Source organism: Mastigoproctus giganteus, chromosome 12 (assembly GCF_048544385.1).
Source record: "Mastigoproctus giganteus isolate SK-2022 chromosome 12, ASM4854438v1, whole genome shotgun sequence".
NCBI lineage: Eukaryota > Metazoa > Arthropoda > Arachnida > Uropygi > Thelyphonidae > Mastigoproctus > Mastigoproctus giganteus.
The window spans coordinates 98587149-98602272 of record NC_143586.1 but is presented as its reverse complement, the minus strand read 5'-3'; the positions used below and the strand labels follow the sequence as shown (position 1 = coordinate 98602272).

Sequence of the window (15124 nt, the reverse complement as noted above, 5' to 3'; positions counted from 1 at the left end):
ATCCTTGGAGTTCAGAAAAGCTTTTGATACTGTTGCACATGAAAGATTACTGTACAAATTGGAGCAGTATGGCATTAAGGGCAAGTTGCTACAATGGATAAAAGGATAGTTGAGTAGAAGACAGAGAATGGTAATCAATGAACACTGCTCTCGTGGACTAATGTTATTAGTGGTGTTCCCCCCCAGGGTTCGGTGTTGGACCGATTGTTGGCTTGTATATATATCAATGATATTGACGAAGGTGTGTGTATGTGTGTGTGGTATGGGTGTTTAATGGCGTAAAAGCTGCTGTGGCTATAGTGCGCCATTGATGAAGGTATATCAAGCTTAATGTCAAAGTTTGCAGATGATACAAAGGTTGACAGGGTGGTTATTAACAGTAATGACAGTATGCTGCAGCAACAAGTTCTGGAAAAGTTGGGCAGATGGGCTGAGAATTGGCAACTAAAGTTTAACATTGACTAATGCAAAGTACTGCATATGGGTAGCAGTAACCCCTGAGAAATGTACCACCTGGGTGGTGTAACACTTGGGTAGTGGAGAATGAAAAAGACCTAAAGTTTACTGAGCAGTGCAGACAGGTTGTCATGGGGTCTTGTCAATGACATACAGGAATTTTGCTAGCAGGGATAAGGAGATGATTATCCCTTTGTGCAAGGCAATGGCCGGGCCACACCTTGAGTACTGCGTACAGGTCTGGAAACCTCATTTTAGGAAGGATGTAGAATTGCAAGAACAAATACAGAGTAGGGCAACAAGACTGGTGAGGGGAACAAAGGGGTGCTCTTACGAAGAAAGGCTTAAGTTCTGCAAATTGCAGTATCTGGAGACTAGGCATGTGCGAGGTGATCTGATTGAGGTGTATAAGGGCTTGAACGGATTGAGGAGGCTCAATGCTGATGCGATCATTCCTCTTGCTCAGATTACTGAGGGGCATAAACTAAAATTGAGGAAAGATAGTTGTCGAATAGATGTGAGGAAATTTGCCTTTAGCCAGTGGGTTGTTGATTGCTGGAACAAACTTCCATCTGTCGTGGATGTTGATAGCTTAAATAAATTCAAAGAAGAAGTGGACAAACTTTTGGAGCAAATGGATGGGTGAAATGGGGTGTTTTTTTTTTTTGGCTGATGCTGTATAAGTTTGCTTGTTTGCTTTCTTGCATCATATGCCTCTACTAATGCCAATGCTAAAATAGTGCCGCTTAGGAATGTCAGTAATTTTAGGAATGTAATTATAGGCTCAATAAAACAAGATGAAGCAATTAAAAAACACTTAATTTCTAGTGTTGGATAAAAAAGAAGCATTAAAAACCAACCACTTTATTAGCACCTGATGATAAAATATAAGTAACAACTTAATTTACCGAATATAAAGCTATACTTACCTTTTTGCTATATACATCAGTAGTACGTTGGATGAGAAAAGCTGCCTGTGCAAAGTTTAAGCTGGTACTTCCCTCATCGTAAGCAATACTTAAACTTCCCAGCTGCAATGAATTTATTATATATGAATTCATTATAAATTTAACTACTGCAAAAACAAAATTCAAAACAAAAACAAATTCAAACTATATATTGTTGTTGGGGTGTATTGTGTCAAACTACATTTGAATTCTTACCAATTGTGTCCACATTATTAAAATCATTATGGGTTGCTGGATCTCTTCTTGTCGTACAAAGCAAATTTACAAGACATACGGGAAGAGAGCAACAATCATTTGCAAGGAACAGCTACAAAAAACTATCAGGTTCTTAAAAATGATTATATCCTTGAATACCTCACGTATTTATCTAATGTATATCTTGACTGTTCCCAAGTGACCAAAAAAGGAGCACCCAAAACAACACAGGTCTGAAATGCAAAGTTTAAATTACTGGTATGAGTGAGTATAGCTGCAAATTGAAATTTGATAAAGAAAACATAAGCCATTCTTTAAAAAGAAAAAACCATTTTAATCAAAGGACAGATTCTGAAAACTTAAAACATTTCTCGCAAGTAAGATTCTGCTAAGACTAAGGTGACCACCATCTTAAAATTATTACCTTTCTAAACCTGATAAAAACAAATACAAGTGGGTCTGACTATATATATATGAACTTTAAATAATACAGTGAAAGCACATATAATTCATTTGAATAGTTTTCTTCTGCCCAGAAAATAAAGACTTGTTGCACATTACAAGATTGAATTAGTCCTCCTAATTCTTTAGGTTTAAATGGCATACACATCAATTAGAGTACCAAACTTTTCAAACTGATCACTAAAAAAATTAATTGTTCCTTTAATTTTCCAACATCCAAGGAAATATGCAGCTTTAAGCCAATTCAATATGGAAAGCTCTTACCATCTACTCTCTTGGATAAAAATTAGAAAAGAAATATTCCTCCATGGCTATATTAAATAACTCCCAAATAATGAATAAAGTAATCCTTTTGATGAAATGCAACAATCTCTATGGTTCCCTTTGTATTTTAATGCTTAATATTATTTCATAAATGCTATAATTGAGCAAATCCAATTCTGAGAAAATAAAAGGATTTACAACACATATCATCAGGGAAAAAAACTTAAGATGCGAAAAAAAGACTTTTTCTTTCAGAGTGAGAACAAATATTATCATTAAGATAATCTTCAGTAAACCTTCACTGGGAAACCAAATTGGTACTTTTTACTTCAATCCATATTCAGCATTCCAATTTTTATCTTCTTGTCTCAGAATATTTTGTTTTAGTATGCGGAAATGTCAGGAAATGACCACCACATATCCCGGAGCAATATGGCCTTAGTTGCTAATGCTCCTAATAAAAAAACAAAGAAAAAAAAAAGTGACAGCTGAGGTAGATAGTGGCAGCATATGGTGTCACTAGTGAGAACTAACTAAATAAACCACTGGACATAAGCCGAAGCTAAACAAGTCCACCTTCATAGATGGATGATGTCGCAGATAAATATTATTCATACTGCATCGAGTGCTGCGCAGGATAAAGTCAATTGCGTTCAGGCCTTAGGCAGACAGGTCGGCTCGAAAAATTGGAGACAGTCTCCGGAGCAAGACAGTGGAGCAAGTGGCACTGTCCCCCCGCAAGGCTACCACAATAGAAAGGAAGACCATCCAGCCTCACCAACTGGAAGTGTTTCCTGTGCAACTGCGCTAGTGACCACCCAGGAAGGAAGAAAATGCCAACGCATGAAGTGCAGCAATAGGTCTCCCAAAGAACACCTAAAAGGAACTCCAGAAAGTCGCAATCCTGAACACCTGTAGGATAGTCAGGGATTTCTCGACCGACAGTAACACCAGACATTACAACCACCCTGTGTGCTTGGTAGCAGTACCCATCATGGAGTGGAATCCCCCAATCAGGGAGAAATAATATAAGAGCAACAACAACAATAATAATAAACTTGAATTTCTCAGTTCACAATACCAGCAAGTAGCTCACCAAAATATTAGGCTTTGGAGGTTCAAATAATGCCCTGATCTATGGGCCGAATTTGTGTAATTGTGTTCCTTAGCAGAAATGTGACTCTGCTCTTGCCATCTTTCAATATCAGGACATCAGCGGAAGGGTGAGCTGGGCAGTGATCGAATAGCAACAGAGACTTTTCTTCAAGTTTTTTGAAAAGCAAGTGGCATCTCACTAATGCCACTGAGTTTCAAACGATGAGTATCACTATCATGAATACTAATTTTCAAACCACGAAAAGCGAAGATATCACTCATCATCCAAGCAGTGGAGCTATTTTTATAAATTACAAGTAGAGATTTTGTGTTGATGTGCTTAAAACCCTGGGGGATTTCAACTTTTACCAATGCACAATGGCTTTGAATTGTGATTTCCAGTCTTGTACAAACAAAATCACAAGTTGGTCCCACAATACAGTGGGACCAACCAATGATGTTACTAACAACAAATTCTAAATGGAAAGCATTCAAGAAAATAATCATAGAAGCTACAATGCTTTTCAAACCAACTAAGAAATACTGATTAAGGTTTAGTCCTAAATTTGCTCTGTTACCGTTGGATCACTGCCCAGCTCACCCTTAGTACTGGTAAAACTTCTATCGTTCAAAACTTGCCGCCATTGTGTGGTATCTATACGGAATAGCATTAAGCATATCTCAAACTTGATAGTGTAAGGCATAACGTGAAACTAGATAGCGTAATACATAGAACTGTAGTAGGAATCTTTTAGCTTAGTACAGTATTGGCAATTATTCAATTAAATTGTATTTAAATGGAAAGCATGCCCCAGACTATAGCAGCAAAGCAACTTGCACAAAGTAGAAAGTGCTGTGGTTCGATGAAGGGAACAGAAGGGGGCGATTCTTCAATGCAACACAGTCTAAAAAAAAGTACAAAATGCGATATGTTAGTAGTAGTAGTAGAAGTAGCGGCATGTGATGCAAGAAAGAAAGTGTATGAGCTTATGCAGCATCAGCCCAAAAAAAAAAAAAAAAAATCACACCATTCCCTCCAAATGCCTGTCCAGTTCTGCCTTAAATTTATTTAACCTATCAACTACCACAATGACAGATGGAAGTTTGTTCCAGCATTTAACCACCCGCTGCCTAAAGACAAATTTCCGCACGTCTATTCTACATCTGTCTTTTCTTAATTTGAATTTATGCCCCCTTAGGTTCGTAATCTGAACAAGAGGAAGGATCCCATCAGAATTCAGCGTGCTCAACCCATTCAAGGCCTTATACACCTCAATCAGATCACCGTGCAGGTACCTAGTCTCCAGCTGCTGCAATTTGCAGAACTTAAGCCTCTCTTGGTAAGAGGATCCCTTCATTCCCCTCACCAATCTTGTTGCCCTTCTCTGTACACGCTCAAGCAAATCTACATCCTTCCTAAAATGAGTCCTCCAGACCTGTACGCAGTACTCAAGGCGTGGCCTGACCATTGCCTTATACAGAGGGACAGTCACCTTTTCCCTGCTAGCAAAATTCCTAAATTTGTATCATTGACAAAACCCCATGACCTGCCCTGGCAGCCTGTCTGCATTGCTTAGAAAACTTCTTATCTGACTGCACAATTACTCCCAGGTCTTTTTTCATTTTCTACCACCTTAAGTGTAGTACAGTTGGTACATTTCTCTGGGGTTACTTCTACCCATATGCAGTACTTTGCATTTGTCAAGGTTAAACTTCAGTTGCCACTTCTTAGCCCATCTGCCCAAATTATCTAGATCCTGTTGCAGTAGCACACTGTCATTAACAACCCTGCCAACCTTTGTATCATCTGCAAACTTCAACACTAAGCCTGATATACCTTCATCAATATCATTGATAAATATACAAAACAACAGAGGACCCAACACTGAACCCTGTGGGACTCCACTAATAACATTAGTCCACAAAGAGCAGCACCCATTAATTACCCCACTCTGTCTTCTCCCACTCAACCATCCTTCCATACGCAACAGTGTCAAAAGCTTTCCTGAAATCCCAATATATGATATCAAAGTTATTTTTTTGCATCCAGTTCTTTTGTAACCACATCATAATATCCTATCAAATTTGTCAGACAAGACTTTCCCTTAACAAACATATGCTGTGTCTGAATTATTGCTGCAGTCTTGTCTAGATGATCCTGCAATTGCATCTTTAACCAGTGACTCCATTATTTTACACGGAACAGAAGTTAAACTAACTGGTCTGTAATTACTCGTGTCACCCTTCGATCCCCCTTTGTGAATTGGGGATACATTTGCATATCTCCAATCCATGGGAACCTCCCCTGAGTCCAAGGATTACTTGGACAGGAAATGATCTAGCCATGGAGGATGTCTTTCTGTTTGCTAGGTGCAGAGGATGGGTAGAACTTAGGTGCAAACTCAGCATTCTGATGGGCATCTATGAGAGTTGAAGATGGATGCCCTCAAAGGAATTAAAATGGGGGCCCATCAACTTCTCAGCTGACCAACTCAATGCCAGAGCTCACTCTTATGCACCAGGAAATACAGTGGCAACCTTACGGGCAGAATGTGCTGGTCCCACAGGAGCTAGTTATTGTTGGTGACTCAATTGTCAGGGAAACGGGGAATATATTGTGCAAAAAGGATGGGTGGAATAGGACCAGGGTATGTCTGCCAGGGGAAAGGTGATGACATTGTAGAGCAGATATCTTTAATGGCACAAAAGTTGGCAGTAATGACATTAAGTGTAGGAGATTGGTGGATTTACTAAGCACGTAAAAGTCAATGTTGAAAAAACGTTGCGGGTTAGGGTTACATTTGCAAGTGTCTGCAATCCTGCCAAGACATGATAGGAGGGAGTATATGATGAGAACCTTGTCAATCAATTTGGCCCTGGAGAGATTGTGTAGTGCTCATGGGGTAGAATTTTTCTTAGCAGGATCTGTGTTTGTTAACAGAAGAGATTGTGCTTCTACAGGGATGGAATACACTTAAATAGAAAGGGTACAAGAATATTTGTTGAGGCAACTGAAGCAATGTTAGGTGGGTCGGAAAACTGCTAGCTTGTGGGGGATTCACAGACTAATAGATTAACAGTAGCCACAGGCAGAGGCGGAAATGATTCTTGCAATGCTTCCATTATAATACTGGGTACGAGAGTACACATGAAGAGGCAAAGTTTTTATGGCTACAGCAAATAGAGAAGTTTTTCTTAAATTTTTACTTTTTTTATTGACTTAAATTGGTATATTAATTTATTTTCTATGAGTGCTTTATATTCCTAGTAACAATACTTAATTTGAACTTAGAGATTTTGCACATTATTACTTAGTATCGGTAAGGGTATCTACTCCACGCATTGGACAAGTTTTCCAGCTCTCGTGAACGCTAACTTTTTAATTATATTTAGCCATTTTATTGACTTAATTGTTATATTAAATTATTTTCTAGAAGTAGCTTATAGTCAAACTCGGTTGTTTATTTTGAATTTAGACAGCACGATTTTGAAAGTAATTAATACATAGTGTCCGTAGATTTACCATTCATGAACAGTAGAACCATCAATATACAGTGGACCAATCTGATTCATCCCTTTCCTTCTAGAGTTTATATATGTAAAGAATTCTTTGTTGTTTTTCTTTGCATCCTTTGCCAACGATTTCTATTAATCTGCCTTTACCTGCCTAATCTCCTTTGCGACTTAGTTACAGACCAGCTTATATCTATCATAGGCTTCATGTCACCCATTAATTTCAAGTACCCCCATGCATTTTTCTTCTCTGCCATATGTCTCATTAGTTCATCTGGCATCCATTTAGGCCTAAACCTTGAACAATAGTTCTTAGTTGGTATGTAAAGCCTAGTAGCTTAAAAGATAAATTCTTTGAATGTTTCCCATTTTGAATTCGCTGTTAGTATCATCATCAATTGGTGCCACCATATAGAATTTAAATACTGTCTCAGACCACCGTAGTCACCTTTACGAAAGCAAAATCCCTTCCCTTTACCCCTGATGGTAGTTACCTCTTCGAGTAGATCCCTCTTCGGCACACTGTGATCACTGCCACCTAGTGGTTCCTTTATCTGCAAATTCTTAATGCATGGTGAATCACTACTGATAATCAGATCACGAGTATTACTCCCTCTAGTTGCCTCCCGAACATGCTGATGTAGAAAACAATCATCCATTAAATCCACAAAATCCTTTCTAGTGTGTGTGTGTGTGTGTGTGTGTGACGAACCAACAAATTCCAGTCAATATCTGGAAATTAAAATCCCCCGTTATAAGACTCTCTGATTTACTGGCCCCCTCTATTTCCCTGTACAGTTTCTTATTAATACTCATCAGAGTCATTAGGCCTATAACAGACTCCTACTCTCAATTTTGATCTCCCAATGCTTATGTCACACCAAACTGACTCGACACTGTACTGTCCAGCGATGCCGACTGGCTTCACTTCCTTGCATTTTATGTGTTTCTTAACTAACAGCATAACCCCTCCTCCCATCCTATCCTGTCTATCCTTTCTGTACACTTTGTATTCCCCAAATTCCAGTTCTGCATTCCTTATATCTGGGCAATGTTAGGTGGGTCGGAAAACTGCTAGCTTGGGGGGATACACAGACTGATAGATTAACAGTAGACGCTGGCAGAGGCTACTGTTAATCTATCAGTCTGTGTATCCCCCCAAGAGATGCGACTGACACCACATCTCTGATATCCCAACAATATCTGCCTTTGATGTTTTCAGCAATACCTCAAATTCATCAAATTTATTTACCAAACTCTTAGCATTGGTGTACATGCAAGTATACATACACTTGTTCCTATTCTTAGCTACCCTCACACAACCCATGTGTTTACTTGAACCGCAATGACTCCCAGCAGTCTCTGAAATACCCTGCATCTAGTTTTCCGGGCTGCTGCTCATTCCAATAGAAGCAGTGCAAGAATCACTTTCACCTCTGCCAGCGGCTACTGTTAATCTATCAGTCTGTGTATCCGCCCAAGCTAGCAGTTTTCCGACCCATCTAACATTGCCTTGATAGCATCAGCAAATATACTTGCACCCTTTCTATTTAAAATTTCCTATCATGTCTCAGTTTTAAGATATATATAGATAGATAACTGGATTCTGTACAAAGATATCATTACTGTTTGAAATACAATTTTTTAAACTTATTAACTTTTGGTTGGTTTTGTTTATTGGGCTAAAAGTTAAGCACGTACATCATTACTGTTCTTGTAATATAGTAAATTTTGTTTTTGATGCAATTTCCAGACAAGTCAGTATTTTTATTAATTTTATTACACCATTCAACATAAATTCATGTTCTGTTCAAATTTATCAATTGCTTTTACTGTTTTTAGGTTTGTATTTTTAAAATGGAGAAGACAAAGCACAGAACTTGCATCAATCACCCAGACAACTTCTGCTATGTTTGTGGACACTTAATCCCAAAAACTCAGAGGAAGTAAATATACAATGTCACAAAAGTTGCTTATTCATTGTATTCGGCTACAAGATCGGTGACCAAGAAAAAAATTGGGCTCCACATATCTGTTGTATTCTTGTACAATGAACTTAAGGCTGTGGTTATATGGCAAGCTGAGGGCAATATCTTTTGACGTACCTACGGTGTGGCGCAAGCCCAAGAATCATTTCGACAACTGCTATTTCTGCATGACAAAAATAAAACGTTTTAAAAAGAGCAAGCACTGCATCAAATATCCAAATATCCCATCAGCAATTAGGCCAGTGCCACACAGTACAGAACTGCCAGTACGTGTGCCACCAAAATCTTGGGGTATTGGAAGCAGTGATGAAGGTACAGAAGAAATTGCTTTACCAGATTTCGCAGAACCATGTACTTCATATGATTTGGACTACAAGCCAGAAAAAGAAAAAGCCCAACACTGAACAAGAAGAATTAAGCAACTTGATCAGAGACTTGGACTTACCCAAAGAGAAAGCTGAATTAATGAGATCCAGACTACATCAGTGGAACTTACTCGCCAAAGGTACAAACATTACAATATACCATAAACGAAATGAAGAGTTTAAGATGTTTTGCAATCGAAAACAACGTGTGTGTGTGTGTGTGTGTGTGTGTGTGTGTGTGTGTGTGTGTGTGTGTGTGTGTGTGTGTGTGTGTGTGTGTGTGTGTGTCTGTGTCTGCAAAGACATCGTTTGTCTTATGCACGAACTGAACATTGATGACAATACCTCTGAATGGCGTTTGTTCGTTGATGCGTCAAAGCTAAGTCTGAAGGCAGTCATCATCATCATCAGCCATTTTCAATCCACTGCAGGACAAAGGCCTATCCAACAACTTTCCAGTTCCTTCTGTTTTGAGCACTGGCCATCCATTTACTACCCAAAAACTCTTGAATTTCATCTATCCACCTCCGCCTTTTGTCTTCCAGGTTTTCTTCTAGCTCCTCTTGGGTACCATTCTGTTATTTTCTTAGTCCATCTGTCATCATGTCTTCGAGCTATGTGTCCTGCCCAAGACTATTTTAGTTCTTTAGTTTTGATAAGAATGTCCTTTACTTGAGTTTGCTGCCTAATCCATGTGATTCTCTTCTTATCTAACAGTCTGATTCCCAATATAATTCGTTCCATTCTTCGCTGTGTAGTTCTCAGCTTCTCTTCCATTCTTTTGGTGAGTGCCCAAGTTTCACTTCCATAAGTCATGGTGGGGGAGTATACATTGATTCATTACTTTACGTTTCAGACAAACTGGGATATTGCTCTTCAGTATGTGACTATATTTCCTGAATGCTATCCATACAAAATTTATTCTTCTCTTGACTTCCAGCCATTTATCATTATTACAGCTAATAACTTGTCCCAGATAAGTATATGACTCCACCTTTTCAATTACTGCTCCTTCAATCATTATTTCCCTTTCCTTGGCATACTTGTTCATCATTACTTTTGTTTTAGCCATATTCATCTTTAGTCCAAAATCTTTACTAACTGTGCATAATTGATTAAGATTTTCCTCTAATTCTTTGGGATCGTGGCTTATGTCCACAATGTCATCTGCAAATCGTAAATGGTTTAGGTACTCTCCGTTCACATTGACTCCTTTCTGCGACCAGTCTAATCTTCTGAAAGCTTCCTCAAGGGCAGCAGTAAACAGCTTCGGAGATATTGTCTCCTTGTCAAACTCTTTTCTCGATTTTAAATTTGCTACTGTCTTTGTCTAGTCTAATAAAGGAAGTAGCACTCTCATATATTTTTTTCAAAATCATAATATATGGGGTATCTATGCCTTGTCTTTCCAGTGCCCGAAACATTGTCTTATGCTGTATGGAGTCAAATGCCTTTTCATAATCCACAAATGCCAGGCATAATGGTGTTTTATATTCATTTGCTTTCTTCATTAGCTGTGATATTACATGAAGGTGATCCACAGTTGAGAATCCTGTCCTAAAGCCAGCTTGCTCTTTCGGTTGATTCTCATCAAGTATTCTTTCTAATCTGTTAGTAATGACCCTTGTGAACAACTTGTAGATGTGGGATAACAAGTTAATTGTTTTATAATTTCTAATTTCTGATTTATCTCCTTTCTAATGCAGCAAAACTATGATTGCATTATTCCACTGCTTAGGCATCACACCTTTTCTAATGCACTTTTTGAAGAGCCTTGCCAGTTTTTGTGTTATGTCTCTTCCTCCCAATTTTAACAACTCTACAGTAACTTCATCTTCCCCCGGGGCTTCATTTTCTTCAATGCATGTTCTACCTCATCAGGAAGAATATCGGGAATGTCGTATGTGTTGCTACTTTGCAATCCATCTTCCCCACTGCTGGTATCAGTCCCTCGCTCCTTGTATAATTCTCTATAGTAGTCTTCTGCTATTTGAATTATGCCTTCTCTGCTGTTTATAAGTACACCATCGTTATTCTTCAGTTTCAGTATCATTTGTCTTTCTGTATTACTGCTCATGGCTGCTGATTTAAATCCTTTGTTTTCCCTTAATGCTTTTTCTACTTTTCTTGTGTTAAATCTTCTTATGTCCTCTCTGAGTCTCTTTCTAATGGCTTTGCATAACTCAGTATACTCAATTTTCTCCCTGTCAGTGTTTTTCTTGCTCTTCATTTGTCGTCTTCGGTTCATCATGACAAGTATTTCTTGACTAATTTTTTCTTCTTTGGATTTCTGTTTTCCTATAGGTTTCTTGGGCTTTATTACTTTCAGAAAGTTGTAATATTCCTCGTCGATATCTTGGTCCTGAGCAGTCTGCAGAAGCTCAAACTTGTTCTTAAGTTCCAGTACATACTGCTTTTTCTCCTCCTCTGTTATCTCAAAGACCTTTGTATTATTTACTCGAGTCAGTTTTTTCCTTTCCTTTCCTACATCTATATCAAGTGTACATCTTACCATTCTGTGATCACTTCCAACATTTACCTTATTCAGAACGGTAACATCATTCACAATATATCTTCTGTTAGTGAGGATGAAGTCGATTTTATTAGTTGTTAATCCATTTGGACTCTTCCATGTCCACTTTCTGTTCACCCTTTTCTTGAAAAAAGTGTTCATTACTGACAGTCCTTGAGATTCTGCAAATTCCACAAGTCTTTCACCTCTTTTATTTCTTTCACCAATTCCAAAATTTCCTATAGTTCCTCTTTCTGCGCTGTTTTGCCTTTTTCCAACCTTAGCATTGAAGTCCCCCATAATAATAGTGTAGTGGGTTTTCTGTTCATCTAGAAAACTCTCAATTTCGGTGTACATTTCTTCAACCTCTTCATCAACATGGCTCGATGTTGGTGCATAAATCATTATAATCTTTAGCTTGTACCTCTTAGAAATCTTGAGTATTAGTCTTGACACCCTTGGTGATGTACTTTTGAATTCCAAAATGTTGTTTTTAAAATCTTTATGGACCAGAAATGCAACTCCACCTTCACTCCTTTCACTGTTTCCATTGGTGTACAGCAGATTTCCACTTGATAAACTTATAAGTGATTCATTTCTTCTTCTTGTGAGAATTATGCTGGAGGGTTTGGTCTTTTCCTCTTCACGCTGACCAGGCGTCTTGAAGAGAACCACTCTGCATGTTCGTTGCCACCTAAGTGACATAACAGGGCTTACCACCTAGAAGGTGTGCATGAGTGGATTTTAGGGAGGCAGGCCAACCGGACTTCTCCTAAATCTTCTGTAATAGAGAGATATTGGATCCATCAGTGTTTTAGCCGAGTGTGTGATAACACACAGGATACCTGTTCCCCTCTAAGCCCCTGAAGGCATTATTGCTTCATAATGGAAGCCTCTGAAGGCAGTATTGCATCATAATGGAAGCCTCTGAAGGCAGCATTGCTTCATAATGGAAATACTTTACTATCAATTCCTCTTGTTCATGCTGTTCGCTATTGTTGTTATTTAGTTTTTTAGGAGCATTACCAACTAAGGCCATATTGCTCCGGGGATATGCAGTGGTCATTCCTGACCTTTCCGCACTTCCGTATTCGGTGGTCACGGGCTCGAACCCCGGTCTGATTAAGAAGCGTGTGCTACGTACTGCTGCTCCTGCCCACCTGGCTAAGGAGGCACCATGCTGTTGGCCTGAAAGAACCTTACTATAGTATGTACCAGATTCTTGCTGCTGTCTGATAAAATGACTTGGAATATCTGTGGTAATCTGAAAGTGACTGGTCTGCTTGTTGGGTTGCAAGGTGGTTTCACTAAATACTACTGTTTCCTGAGTTTGTGGGATAGTCGTGCAACAGCCAAACACTATGTCATACAACACTGGGACAAGAGATAAATCTAGGATTCTAATTTCCTGATATGTAGAGATTGAGTTATTCACTTTTCAAGGAGTAAATTGCTATACATATTGTATGTTTAAAATTACTAAAGTTAAACTAGTTTTTAGAGTTTTATTTATAAAAAAAAAAATATATATATATATATATATATAAACATATATATAAATAACATATTATATAAAGGGAAATGGAAGAAAGTGAAAAGGAAAGAGAAAAGAGATGAGATATGTATGGACAAGGTCCACTGACAGGCAAAAAATACCTAACAATCTTAATGAATATAAATGATATACCTAAGTTAATATAAGATTTATTAAAAGGGTTAAAAAATATAGAAGAGTAAACCATAACAAAATGAAATAAATAAATTACGCATACGCAGTGCTTGTTTTTTTGTAAAAAAATAGGTGCCAGTACTCATTCTTTGATATCAGAAAAAATTGATGAGAATGAAATTTTCTAATTTCATTCTCATCAAATCTCATTTGTGAGTTAATGTCTTTAGGCAAATGTTTCCTATCAAGTACTTGGGCCGAAGCTGCCAAAACAGCATTTTTACTATCAAGCAGCCTGCTTTCTACTGATTGTTTCAAAGTTCTGTAGAAAGCTGCTGGATTGATTAGAGAATAATTTCTGTAATCTGTTCCTCGAAGTGAAACTCCTTGAAATCGTAGATTTTTTGGCAGCTTTGGTGGCATTTCTGTAATACTTGGAACAGTTTGTCATTCATAATATACCAAATATGTCTTTTAAATATACTGAAATTTTTTATTTCTTTTTTTAACTTTTAACAGTTAAATATCCAGCGAGTTTGTACACGCCTTCAATTTTCTGGCATTTTTTGCTGCGTTATACACATGACAAAGTTTATCAATAAATACTTTAAATCTATCGATACCTGCAATGGATTTCACAGCATCATCAACTGATGATGCTGTGAACATCATCACCTGATGATGTTCTAATCGGTGATTAGCGCTATGCCATACTATTAAAGAAGGGAATTTTTCTTTCATTAGTTTCATAACGCCACTTTTACTACTCATCATAACAGCTGCACTATCACATTTGACACAACCTAAGTGAGTTTTTAAATACAGGCAGTTCTCGCTTTATGAGTTCTCGGGTTTACAAGTTTTTTCCCCCCAAATATCAATATGAACAAAATCGAAAATATGAACATTAATTGCAAAAAATGAATGTTAAACATTCATAAATACTGCATTCCAAACCACGTGCATAGCTATACAATACAGTGAACCCCGCTTAACGATATTAATCAGTTCCAGAGACACCATCGTATCGTTAAAATATCGTAATGTGAACCCAATAATACATTGTTTTTTGGTAATTCGTTTCAAGATCTCAGAAGTTGAAATTTTCGCTGTATAACTAAGCTATTTATCTCTCTAAATTGTCATTTTTAAGGTCACATTCGTGACCTTAAGGCTATATAAAAGGTTGTGAGCATGCCTTGTAAATTGTATTAGTTACCAATTCAAATCATTAAAATGCACTACACTTTCATTGTTATCATATGTTCCATTATAAGAATCAATTTTAATGCCTTTGTGATATTTTTCTAAAGCACATTTCTGGAGGTCACAACCATAAAACAATAAAAACAATTTGCACTTTCCGGTTTATTGTGCTTTTCTGTTACTGCAAGCAATTATAATGGGTAGTAAACTCGACCTTCTTGCATTTGCGAAAAAACCGATAGCTGAAATTGTGTGTTTTTTTAAGTTATTATGGTGAAATGTTCAATCGTATAAAAAACATAAATATATTTTCAGAATCTTTTCTTCATTCCCTTTTTTTAAGCTTTGTAAACATGTTACTCCACGCGAATCGTGTTAGTTGCAATTTGTGTGTGCCGTTAAAAAATGCTTATGCATGCAATCGTGAAATT

At 37.7% G+C, this 15124-nt stretch overlaps 1 protein-coding gene across 1 annotated transcript in view; it reads right to left on the bottom strand.

The window, feature by feature from the left end:
* The window catches only part of LOC150077294 (condensin-2 complex subunit H2-like), a 482911-nt gene that overhangs the window by 440479 nt on the left and 27308 nt on the right, over positions 1–15124 (bottom strand). The window contains exon 3 of the mRNA XM_090385846.1: positions 1386–1487. Within this exon, the coding sequence (XP_090241972.1) occupies positions 1386–1487 (102 nt within the window). The remainder of the gene's footprint in view (positions 1–1385; positions 1488–15124) is intronic.